The sequence below is a fragment of the Oculina patagonica genome, chromosome 10 (assembly GCF_052425735.1).
Source record: "Oculina patagonica isolate OP01 chromosome 10, crgOcupat, whole genome shotgun sequence".
Taxonomy (NCBI): Eukaryota; Metazoa; Cnidaria; class Anthozoa; order Scleractinia; family Oculinidae; genus Oculina; species Oculina patagonica.
In genome coordinates, this window is record NC_135767.1 from 21,656,235 (window position 1) to 21,668,806 (window position 12,572).

At 39.2% G+C, this 12,572-nt stretch overlaps 2 protein-coding genes across 4 annotated transcripts in view; both read left to right on the forward strand.

Annotated features, from left to right (window-relative positions):
* LOC144628875 (uncharacterized) overlaps positions 1–2,950 on the forward strand; it is an 88,657-nt gene extending 85,707 nt beyond the window's left edge. Inside the window, exons 35-36 of the mRNA XM_078486985.1 lie at positions 504–666; positions 1,814–2,950. Of these exons, the coding sequence (XP_078343111.1) occupies positions 504–666; positions 1,814–2,229 (579 nt within the window). The 3' untranslated portion in view covers positions 2,230–2,950. The remainder of the gene's footprint in view (positions 1–503; positions 667–1,813) is intronic.
* A 2,854-nt stretch (positions 2,951–5,804) lies between these two features.
* The window catches only part of LOC144628876 (uncharacterized), a 41,786-nt gene continuing 35,018 nt past the window's right edge, over positions 5,805–12,572 (forward strand). For 2 of the 3 annotated variants that reach the window (XM_078486986.1, XM_078486987.1), the window contains exons 1-4: positions 5,805–5,867; positions 5,948–5,993; positions 7,325–7,720; positions 8,164–8,256. In XM_078486986.1, coding sequence (XP_078343112.1) covers positions 5,838–5,867; positions 5,948–5,993; positions 7,325–7,720; positions 8,164–8,256 — 565 coding nt within the window. In that variant the 5' untranslated portion in view covers positions 5,805–5,837. Of the gene's footprint in view, positions 5,868–5,947; positions 5,994–6,552; positions 6,628–7,324; positions 7,721–8,163; positions 8,257–12,572 lie in introns of those variants that run through there. The other variant, XM_078486988.1, reaches the window with a different exon arrangement.

Consider the following 12,572-nt stretch of genomic DNA (forward strand, 5'->3'; position numbering starts at 1 on the left):
TATTGTATTTGAAATTCACCTAATTTTATCTTATTTTAAAGTTTTTTTCTTTGTATTTAATTAGTATTTTTATGACTTTTATTTATTGCAATTACTTATCTTTTCACTTCATATTTACATGTAACCTTTACTAGTTAACCGTTAACTAGCTTATTATTCCACTCTTACGTCATTGGACCAATCATGGTCAAAGGAACACACAAAATATGGCACGCTCTTACACACTAGTATTCCGTTGTAGACTGTAATGCTCCATTTTGGAATTAAGAAACACGAAAAATGTACTTGAGTTCGTACAATAACAAATCCCGTCATTATAGTCCTTGCTCTGTAAAAGGCCAACCATGCTAGTTGAAATATTGGCCAATGAATACTACTTTCCTTTTTCGTAGTTGTGCCAGCTTTGCAATTAATTTGGTTATATGTTTTTTTTTTTGGTTTTTCTTATACTCTATTGAAATGTTGGTAGCACAGGTTTACATCTTTTTCCTGTCTTTCCACAGCCGGCCGCCCCAGATGAGGAAGTGGAAGAAAGTACAGGACTGTTCGATGGTTCCTCAGATATGTTTTTTATGGCCATGGTGGTTCTGCTTGGTATACTGGGAGTAGCTGTCCTTGCAGGAATTTCCTATCAGTTTTTGATATTTGTTCCCCGAAAAAAGAGAGGTAAAGAAACAGTAACGACTTGTGATGGATCGGGACCGCAGTAACAGAGAGCGTCATGGCTTTACTACAAGAAAAATATCATAAGTTCAGAATAATATCTTAATATACGAATTTTCACATTAGCTTGCGTGTCAACACACGGTTTCCATTAGTCCAGTCGCTGTACTCTTCCTATCCAGCATAAAATAGGGGTTGAACCCAGACGGCAGAAGTTGTGGATATCTTGTGCTCGTGCTCAAAACGACCCAATCAAAAATGGCAGAGGAGGGTGGCGTAACTTACTTGGGAGGCGCGTGCTAGATTAAAACTTGCTCTCTCAAACTTCGGGTTCAACTACACAACCCAGCATGCGACCAAAATGCAAAGAAAACTGTCGTTCAAACTTTCGTCTAAAGCTAATTCAATTAACATGTACTAAAGCCAGAAGTATTGGAACAACTCCGAACACTCTTAAAAGGGCAACCCTGATCATACCTATAGTTAATTGTTTACTATTGGGTAGCTCACTCGTGAAAAACTCTACCGAGTGGGTTTTTATTAGTACCGGAATTACGCGATCTGTAGTTGGAGAATAGCGATTAGTGTTTCTGACCGTTAGCTTTTAGTGAATACTGGCTTGCACAATTTGTTTTAAGTTAATACGGTGTTCCTGCTTCAGTGGATGGTCCCGTAGTTGAGTTCGCCTTCTGGCGCGCACGTTTTCAAAATTGCCGCCCTAAATGCCCCCCCCCCCCCCATTTCTTTCTTTTCCTTTGGGGGGGGGGGGTGGCGATGGCTGAGTTCTGAGCATAGGTATCCAAGTCATTTTAGAATCTGTCTTCTCCGGCCTGTTTGCGACCTCCAAATAGGGAGGAGAAGGAAGAGTTCAGGGACTGAACTGGGTTGCAATTTTACCGTCCAACAGCTGTCGGGTAACTGAAATGACCAAATACAGCAGCTCCTAAAAGGTGGTTATTACAAAGTTAAATCCACAGTTCAATCCCACTCACACCCCCCTCACCCCCCCCCCCCCCCCAACCGCCTTCTAGCTTGTACGTCGTACTGTTTAGACCCGTACGCACGCTGTTGAATCGCGCCTAACATAATTTTTTTTTAGTCTTCTTGGCAACGCTTCACAGCTAATTGCTTCAATCATATTTTTTTTCAGTTGAAACGTTGAAAGCCTCCGCATCGCAATATGCTTACAAGGAGGCCCTCGTTACAGAAATGAGAGAATTCGTGGACTCGTTCCACTCTGCGATAATAAAGAAGTACGAACGAGCAATGAAGAAGATGAACACAATAAGAAAATGTGCAAAGCATTCCAAAGAATGTGCATACCTTTGCGAAGGGGCCTCGGCAAATACGATCATAAATCCAGTATATTCAGGATCGCCAGGAAAACAGTCGTTTGATTTGAAGAGAGAACTTCTTGGGACTGAATCGACGAAATGCATTCTTGACCAGCCTCGACCATGGCATTCAGCAAATGCTGCAGCTCTGAACCGTGCAAGAGATGACAGACGTGAAACAAATTTGTATAAGAGTAAAGTGAAAAGATCCTACAATAATGCCTATCATTGACGCTTAGTTCAAGTTTAACCCAGCGTCAAACAAATTTGTAACAAAAAGAAAGGGTCGCGTGGAAACTGATCGATGTTCTTCATGCGGTCCTTACTATTGGAAGTGCAGTTTATAAGTATTTCGAACAGATGTCGTGGACTGCGCTTTGTGATAGTCCTTTCATTTTATTCAGTACAAACTGTCGGGAAATTATGCACCATTAGCTTAGCGGCGCCTTGTATATGGACACATAATCACTTAAATTTTAAGTATACAGTCAACTTCCTCTATAACGGACATCTTCGGGACCACATATTGGTGTCCGTAAAAGAGGATGTCCGCAACAGCGAGAATTATTCTAAGTAATTTGTATTTCCCGGGATTTCATTTCCTGTCAGTAATAACGGTGTGACCGTTTTAGCGAGGTGTCCGCAAGGCAAGAGTTGACTGTCTGTATTTGTGTTCTTGTTGGTCACAAGTTTAATATTTTAAGGAATTATTACATCCACGGTTATAACACTAGAATAAAAGAACGATTTCCGTCTTCCTCATGTCAAAAGGAACTACGGAAAGAATAGACATTTTTTACAAATGCGTTTAGAGGAATGGAACCTTTAAGACATCATATCTCGTCTTAAATTCATTCTTGATTCTAACTCTTTATATGCTTTTATTATGAGGATTTTATAGTTTTTCGCACTTGAAATTTTTTTAACTTATTCCTGAAACTTTTACCCCTCATTTCGTTAAAAATTAAAAGCTGTTCTGTTTTGGGGGATTTTTGACCATTTTCCAAGGTTAAGATTTTCCAAAGTTTTTATAACAATGTTTTGTAGATTATTTGTTTCTTATTGATTGATTATTTGTTTTTATTAGTTAAAGTGCTATAGGCCAAGTAATTGAAAAATTTTTCGGACATGAGTACCTTGCATTTTGTCACGTGTATATTTGTAGACAACACCAAGCCTAAAAGGAAGGCATTTGAGTTATGGACCCGAAGTGTTGGGGTACTTTAAACAGAGTGGCTTCGCGCCAAGGTTCAAAGTCTTACCTTTAAACATACTCTTATTGACAGAAAATATAAACTTTTCATACACCTTCAATAGAAATGGTAGCCCTTTCACATAGTAACAGAAAGGATATGGCATTTTTTTTTTCTTACAACCCTTAAAATACCTAAATGAATCGGCCGTTTCGTGGGTCAGGTCGCGATATCTTGAATTATATTCGATATTTTGAAATGTCTTTTTAAATACCCAAATTACATTTTCCCCTACACTTTTGTACACTCCAACTCGTGAAATCCTTACCCTTTTATACACCTAAATTTTTTAGACACCTACACCTTTCTGGCGGAGCCGCTCCGTATAGTCCTTTATACTGAGGATCCCTCCCCTTGGGTCATGGTTTGGGTTAAAAATGTTGTGACCGTCCGGCTCTGCCACACTTTTCCAAGGAGCAACAGTTTACGACTGTAGTTATTTTTGTCCTATGTTGGGCAATTTTGTATTCATAAAGTGGAGATTGAAAGGTTCTTACAACTGTGAGGTAATCATGTATAATTATTGAAAAAATTGGCCGTTTTTATACTAGAGACGAGTTACCCGTCTAGACGAGCTTCGGCAAAAATTTTGTTGCTCGTCTGGTTATGCGTCTCTAGTATAAAGACGGGCACAAGACGCGTTACCCGTCTAGACGAGCTTCCTTTCGTTGTCCGTCATTCAAGACGAATTTCGAAAAGTAGCTCGTCTAGACGGGTAACTCGTCTTGTGCCCGTCTTTATACTAGAGACGCGTTACCTGACGAGCAACAAAATTTTTGCCGAAGCTCGTCTAGACGGGTAACTCGTCTCTAGTATAAAAACGGCCAATGTCGTTTAGCAGGATTTCCATTTTACTTTATTTTGCTGGAATGTTTGAGAGAAGTTTGCGTCAGATAACATTTGCCGTTTTTATACTAGAGACGAGTTACCCGTCTGGACGAGCTTCGGAAAAAATTTTGTTGCTCGTCTGGTTATGCGTCTCTAGTATAAAGACGGGCACAAGACGCGTTACCCGTCTAGACGAGCTTCTTTTCGAAATGCGTCTTGAAAGACGAATAACGAAAGCAAGCTCGTCTAGTCGCGTAACGCGTCTTGTGCCCGTCTTTATACTAGAGACGCATAACTAGACGAGCAACAAAATTTCTGCCGAAGCTCGTCTAGACGGGTAACGCGTTTCTAGTATAAAAACGGCCATTCGTTGCTCGTCTAGTTATGCGTCTCTAGTACAAAAACGGGCACTAGACGAGTTACTTTTCGAAATGCGTCTTAAAAGACCGATAACGAAAGGAAGCTCGTCTAGACGGGTAACTCGTCTTGTGCCCGTCTTTATACTAGAGACGCATAACCAGACGAGCAACAAAATTTTTGCCGAAGCTCGCGCAGACGGGTAACTCGTCTCTAGTATAAAAACGGCCATTGCTTAAAAGCCGCTGGGGTAGCCCAGTGCATTCTGGGATGGATTTAGTTCGTCCAGATCGACAGGATATAATTTAAACATGCAAGCAATTTTTGTACTGATACAGCGTAGCAATAAATAAAACAAAACAATATCCTCTGCTTGTTTTGTTTGTTTGTAGTTACAACTTTGGCTTAAGAAGAACTCCAAAGTCTTGTGATGGTGTCATGCTGTTATATTTTGTGCAATTATTTTCGCTCATTGGAGTTCTGCAGGGATGTTTGGGGTGAAAAGGTTGACTTTGTAATCGATGAACTAGTGATCTCACGCCGTCACATCAAACAAGGGTCTTGCTGTGTACATTATCTGACAGGGATTCATTCGGCTTATTATTGCTTTTTTTGCTGCAAAACTACTCGAAGCAATAAAAATTGAGGGAAACCGTTTTTGACTTTACTGACTATTTTACCTTCGCTGGCTATGAGCTACTGTCAAAAAAGGAGTGAAATCCCTTTATAAAATGGCCTTCACCCTTTCGCATTGATATAAACTGCTTTATACCCCAATGAAACCTTTTCAGAAGTTCTCGAATGTTGCAATTTACGCATGTGAATAATATTCATACCCAGATTTAGCTTTTTGTACCTCAGTAATACGTAATAATATAATTGCACACAAAATTTTACTTGATAAATTTCAACTATATGGCTAAATTATAAAGCCTTAAATGCCCAGAAAACAGGTGATTATATCAGCTAAATGTTTCCTTGCACTAATCTCTAAAAATAAAACAGATGATTTATTAAACAAGCTACCGCATATTGTGCCCTTGGTAAATGTTTATATAAATTCCGACCTATATAGGAGACTGTTTTGTTTTCAAATTTGTAATTAAAGCAAGGCCGTGTTTTTTATACAATAGTTGACCACGATTATTAAAATAAGTGCATGTCTAGTGCAGAAATTAAAGCAACACCAAATAAAGAAGAAAGTTAAAACAACATTGACAAAAAAATGGTAAAATGATACAAGTTTATCCACGCAATTATTGAATTATTCACCATGAACGTACTTCTCTAGAATGTTGTTTAAAAACAAACGGAAGTCAAAGAAGTTGGTTTATTAAATCCATTAATATTAAAGGCCTTGAATTGCTTCCCTGGCATTTCGTTTAAACACCAAACTGTTAACATGCAAAACGCTAAGATGAAGGTGGTTCAGGTAATACTATAAAATTAACTTGGTAAATTCTGTTTGCTTTTACCTGATACACTAACACCGTATCAAATTCTACCCTGCAGCTTTTCTTGGCTTTACTTTGCCTTCTTTCTAACTTGGAAGTTAAAGGTATTTACATCTTTATTGTTTTTCCTTAAAAAATAATTGTCAATTCCGGAATCTTAGTCCACCAAATATGTTTCTTTTAAACAAGAAAAAAATGGTTTTATACACTTCGTGAAAATTGAGTGCTAGTTAAACAGACAGAGGAATTATAGGAATTGAGATTCGTATCCTTAAATTCACGGTGGCAATTGCATCTTGGTTTAAAAAACCAAAGTGAAAATAAAACCGATTAAATCTTCAGGTTCCAAAATTAATCTTCGATAATAGTTTACAATGAAAGGTTTACGTAAAATTCTCTACCACGCCTAATCAATTATTCCAACTCCATTGCCCACAAGCTTATTAATTATAACTGACTTTATTTTGGGTTCAAAATGTTTGATATTCCCTTTCAATGTCAAGTAGACACTTTTTCTATTATTTTACCCATCTTCCATCTTCTTTATCTTTGAACCATCTTCGATAATCCTTTGCAAGTATATGAAAGTATTTAGTATTCCTTTTCAACCCGCCAATCCGATATAAAAAGTTTTTTATAAGACGGCATTCTTGTGGAGATCAAGGTGGCGGGCTGTGAGTCGAGCTGCAGCTTTTGTATTCGACGGATTGGAATTGACTGACGTGCTAAGAATTTGTGGTAAATATTTCTATTACGGTCTAAATTAGCCCAGATGTCATTTCAACTAGTAAGATGCTTTGAGGCTTTACAATATATACTTAATAAGATCAGCTATCAAATCGGAATGACGGGCGTGCTATTATCCGTGTTCGACGACTCAAATATGTTGCTAAAAGCTTGATGAATGTAGTCAAGGTAGTTGTTACTGTCCATTGTTGTGATAAATTAGCCCAGGACTAGCAAGATGCAAACAAACTTCTCGAGACTTGACACAGGCACTAGAAATCACCAGGACACCAGTCAGAGAAATACCTCAACCAGTCAAATTTCGTGACCGATGAAATGTGTTCCACCGATAAAAATGTATCAATTCTCGTTCGATGATAACATTTCTCGACAAACTCGAATTGTGAACCCGGCAGACAAGACCAATTTTTTTCTTTTCTCTAATGGTGGATTTTGATCACAGTAGCTGTGATTATTTGCCATAAAGATGAACACAAAAGATACTTATCTTGATCTATTTTGTCAGTATGGCTTTCAAAAGCAACAAATTATTATTCTTTTGTAAAAACGTAACAAACAAAGTAGACGGAATTACAATGATACATTAAACGCACTAGCTAGTTACTTAATTTAAAAGTTGTTGAAGAATGTAGATTTACAGTAAAACAGGGGTTCATCTGTATTTGTCTAATTTATTCGGCACTTTTAGGAAATCCATGTGAACTTAATGATTACAAAGACCTGAACCAAGGTGATCGTTCAGAGGGCTACAAAGATGCCACAGACAAGTGCGATTCTGACGACCTTGCAGATGAATGGCATTATTGGTACATAGTAACTGGAAACGCAGGAAATGCCCTTTCTTCTAACAACGCTCCTCAAAAAGATTCGTGCGGAACAAAGGACCGGCTGTATCTCAAGGATGCACATCCAGAATTCAGTGACGGCGAGGTCACTAAAAGAGTGTGCGTAGCTCAAGGAAATACGGCATGCGCTAGTGAATTGGATATACAAATAATCAACTGCGGTGCTTTCTACTTGTACAAGCTCGTTGATCTGAGGGACTGCTCAGGCGATCCATGGCGTTACTGCACTAATGGAGAAGGTGAGTTATAAAGATAAGTTGCATATAAATAAAAAATGGCTCAACTGCAAATTAAATGGATACCTGAATAGGAAACCCACATGATAAATTGTGAAATGAAACAATTTAAAATGAGGGGAGAATTGGTTTCATTCGCTGTTAGCAAAGCCGAACTATCTTGCCGGTTGACAATTCTAATGTCTGACGAGTGGCAACTGTAACGCTCGTACTTATTAGCACAGCATTGCAAAATCACAGATTTTCCAGCTGTAAAATGTACAATTGTCCTGCTCATTCTTTCGAAATATATCTGATTTTGGCCTCACTGAAGAAAATACTGTCACTTAGCAACAACGAGTGGTATAGTAGCAACGTACATAATAAAAAAAAAAAAACATAACAGCCGTGAAACGGTATTTGTTTACTGAACTGTTTTCGTTTGTTTTTCGTTTTTGTTTGAACAGAAAGCATCACTTGTGAAGGCTTTTCCTGTCCTGATGGTCAACTTTGTTCGCTGAGAAACAATGGCAAACAAAAGGAATGCGTTTCTGCTTCAGGTGATTCATGTTATTGGTGTATTTTGTATTTTGATCCATTTTTTTGTTTTTGTTTTTCAAGGCTCTTTGGTTGGCTGTTGTCATAATTATGATTGACGGCAGCATAAAACACAATCGTTAGATAGATTTTGGATTTCAGAGCTCGCGACTACTAAAAGGCGCAGAAAAACTGTCTGAACAAACCGCGATGACACAAATGCAGAACTACTAAGGTCTACAGCAAATTGAGGCTTACATTAAGATGAAGTTATACTGCCCTTAAAATCTTAAGAGGGTCCTGCTCTTAGAATCGCCTGTACATATGCAAGATAAATAAAATCGATTTTATCAAACTTTGTCAGGATAAAGGCTTTTACTAACTTGTTTCAAAAATGTATCTTTGAGATTGTTTCGATTTTTATTTTTTTCGTCGAGACGACTCTTCGGATTTGGCCGCTCGAAGCGCCAAATTCGGCTCTGAATTACCACTTTTTTCGAAGGCGAGCATAATAAAATATGATCCGTAGCAGTAAAGGCTGGTACATAGTATTAAAATATCATCTTTCAACAGTTATTTAACGCTCTCAGATCCGAATAAAATTTAAATCTGAATTTTTATCAAATTTTCAAAATTATACGCTTCGGCCATGATGCATCACGCTTAAATTTAAGTCAACTTCGTGAGCCAAAAAGTCAATCTGGTACATAGATTAGGCTGTCAAAACTATTTTTCTGAATAAAGGTATCACTTCATCTTCGATTTAATCCAAAAACTAGATTAGGTAAATAAAACGGAAAAAATCGAGAGCGGCTTGAAAACATGACACTTGAGCTAATTACTTGGCGGTTTGACCTTTCATGTTGCGATTGTTATCGTACGCATTGATCTAGAAAAGTTCGACTTTGGGTCTTATCCCCCGTCAAATAGTTTTTTTAGTCTCCCAAATAGCCGAGAGAATTCATTTATTATGTTTCAGAGTCAAAATCAAGCCTCAAATGAGAATCTTTAGCACAAGTTTATTTTGAATTACCTCGCCGTTTGGCGACATCGGACAATGCACGCAACGAAAATATCAGTTTATAAATCACAACCGATAAAAATCTTTCGTAAAACTCGAAGAATGGATAGTACACTAATTAAATAACATGTTTTCTTACCTCAATCGAGCTTGTACAAAGCGTTCGTTTGCAAGTTACATATTTTCTTGTCACCCGGATGTGTGACAGCGGTTCGCTACTTCCTGGTATCAAATTTCCCGATATTGCGGTACACGTGTTTGTGGGAACAAACGATATTGACCTTGGAAAACTGCTGTTGTTGTCTTGTTTTTAAAATTAACTTCCAACTGTGTTGTGCACACTTTGGGTTGCGAAATACCTAGCTGGAAAACTAGTAGAATTGTGCTTTAATTCACGATCAATGGCTTCATGTGGTTTTGCCACACTTGTTGGAGGAGCGTGCGGATCCAGCCCGGGAGGGGGGGGGGGGGGGGCACTCCCTATAATGGCCTATACGGGGAGGCTCCGCCCGAAAGGGGTACCTTTTTCAGGCTTCAGGTATATAAAAGGGTAGGGATTTCACAAGTGTAGGTATATGAAAGGGTAGGGATATCGGTCATTAAGGTTTTTAAAAGGGCCTTCAATTAAATTATTTCGAACAGACGCACCTTAAGGCTGAATCATTTAAATTTATGAAACGCTGCATAAAAAGGACATCCAGACTTCCTGTTTCAGGCCTATGCCATGTCTTGTAGGTATATTAAAAGGGTACCTTTTTTCAGTAAAAGGTGTACGAAAGGGGTGTCTTTTCTGTCAAAATTGTCTATAAAAGGGTAAGGGGTTGGACCTCGGGGCGGACCCTCCCCGTACAAAACGTTTTTGAGTAGCCCCCCCCCCCCCGGGGATCCAGTGCCACTAATCCGGCTAATGTTAAATGTGGCGTTGTGGGAAGTTGCAAGAAAAGTATCCAAGGCCACCTGGGTACCTACCGTGTTATTGGAGACTCTCTATTAGATTGTGAGGCGAAACTCGTATTCTCTCGAGCAGGTAAGCAGCTTTATAGTATATGTTTTGTATTTTAAAATAATTGGTCAAATTGTTTGTGTGATCGTTGTCTTTATTTGCGTATTCCAATTATGAACAGCTTAGTTTTAAAACGAAGATACATTTAATATCGGGCCTTGTCTAGTTAAGGTCGCTATGCACAATCTGATTACAAAATCCCGGTACTGTGTCACACATTCTGCATGATCGTCACGCAAGAAAAAAAAAACAATCAACCCTGTTCCCAAGGGAGGAAAAAGAGAGAGGCACTGGAAACGAGGCTGGTAAAAATTCAGAAAATCTTTACGCATTTGGTGTTTTACAGTTGTCTGTACAGTAGCCCGCGAAGAACGGGCCTATGAAGTTTTTGAATGCGCATTTAGAAAACGAGCGTTTTCCAAATGCGCACATCAAAACTACGTAGGTTACATAAAGTACGTTGTCTGGATTGTCACGCTGGTCGTAGCGGGATCTCATTAACACTAAATTTCCCGCTTTTTATCTCGTATCCAGAAATGACAGAAGTTTTTTAAAACATCCTGCGAAGCGGGTCTGTTGGGTGGGGGTGTGACTTTGAATGGAAAAAAGCTGTAGTATATCAAAGTAAGTTGCCTGAATAACTTTCAGTATAGCGAGCAAGGAGTAACTGTCTGGAGAGCGTTTGAAGTCGGACATGGGAGACTAATCGATTAAAGCCAAATTGAAGGTACGTATAGCTTGCACGGCGTACCAGTAATTCAAGATTTTTGGTGTTTTATTTTTTTATTCTTGTAATGCCCAAAAGAAACGGTTTCTATTTGTTATTAAATTCCGATGGCTAGAGAAGTTATCTAACATATGGTTACGCTGTAATATTCACAACAAGGTGTTTGGGGAACTCTGATAACTCTGAAAACTTTCAAATTGCTGGCTGAATGACAACATTTTTAATAGCTGATCTAGTTCCTGAGTTTAAACCCATTTATCAGCACTTTTTGCCTGACTCAGTACCGGTAAATGATTGATTGATTGTTTTAGCAAGATATAAAGTAATTAACATGCATGCCTTATATCATCTCAGAAACGAGATTTCAGGTCAGTTGGAGAAAGTAAATTAATATTTAGAGAGTATTTTCTTTAACTGAGAGGCGCAGTGGCCTAATGGTTAGCGCGCTCGCCTCTGAGTCGAACGGCTCGGATTCGAGCCCTGGCAGGAGTGCTGCGTTGTGCTCTCTCCACAAGGTACATCTCTCCACCCAGGTGTATAAATGGGTAACAGCAAATTTACTGCTGGGGGTAACCCCGCAACGGACTAGCATCCCATCCAGGGGGAGTAGCAATACTCCTAGTCGCTTAATGTAACAGAAACCGGGATAAGCTCCGGCTATTTACGGGCCACTTGGCTCGGACACAGACTTTACCTTAACCTTATTTTCTATAATGAATCCTGAGTTTGAAAAAGTTTGTCAACATACAACTTTCAACGGCGCTCGCACTTTTTCCATCGTGATTATATTAAAAAATCACTGGTTCACTTGACTCAGTTACTCAAATTAGACGCATGTATTCCCACTGTTGTATGGTATCCTTTACGACGATATGTCTGTTTCTTGCAGTTCCAAATTACTTGCAAAATTGTTCTTTTGTTGGACAATTTTCGTCTGGAGACTTTGTAAGTGTTTCTCAAGAAAAGTCAATTAAAGTGCGGGAAAATGATGATGAGCAACCAGCAGTCGAGAAAGACGAGTCCTCGTGCGTACTCCTTGAGTGCCCCGGCCCAATGAAGGTTGCGTAAAGATGTATCAGCGACACTCAAGTTTAGAAAAACACCTTCTGTTTGGACATTGTAAGATGGTAGCTGAAAAAGAAACACTTTATGACATTGCAATGAAAAAGTACCACGCCCTTTTAGCTGACGGAACGAGTGAGGCAGTGTCGGCAACCCCTGATCAAGGCCACACCTTTGAAAGTGCAAGCCCGTTACCCGAAGGCTGGACCTTAAAGACAACTAAAGAGGCTACTCGTTTCAACGACGCCCAGAAGAAATACGTAGAAGAAAAATTTAACCTTGGGCAAGCAACAGGCCAAAAACAGGATCCCAACGTCGTAGCACGCGACATGCGATTTACAAGAAAAATGGATGGCACGAAGCGTTTTAAGAGTGATGACTACCTCAAGCGCGCAGCAAATACAGGGGTTTTTCTCAAGAATGGCGGCGAAATTGCGTCATGGTCAGCTGGATCTTCTGGAGGAAGGCATCAGAGCAGCAGAAGAAGAGCAGATGATGGACGACACACGGCAAGCTATACTTGAAC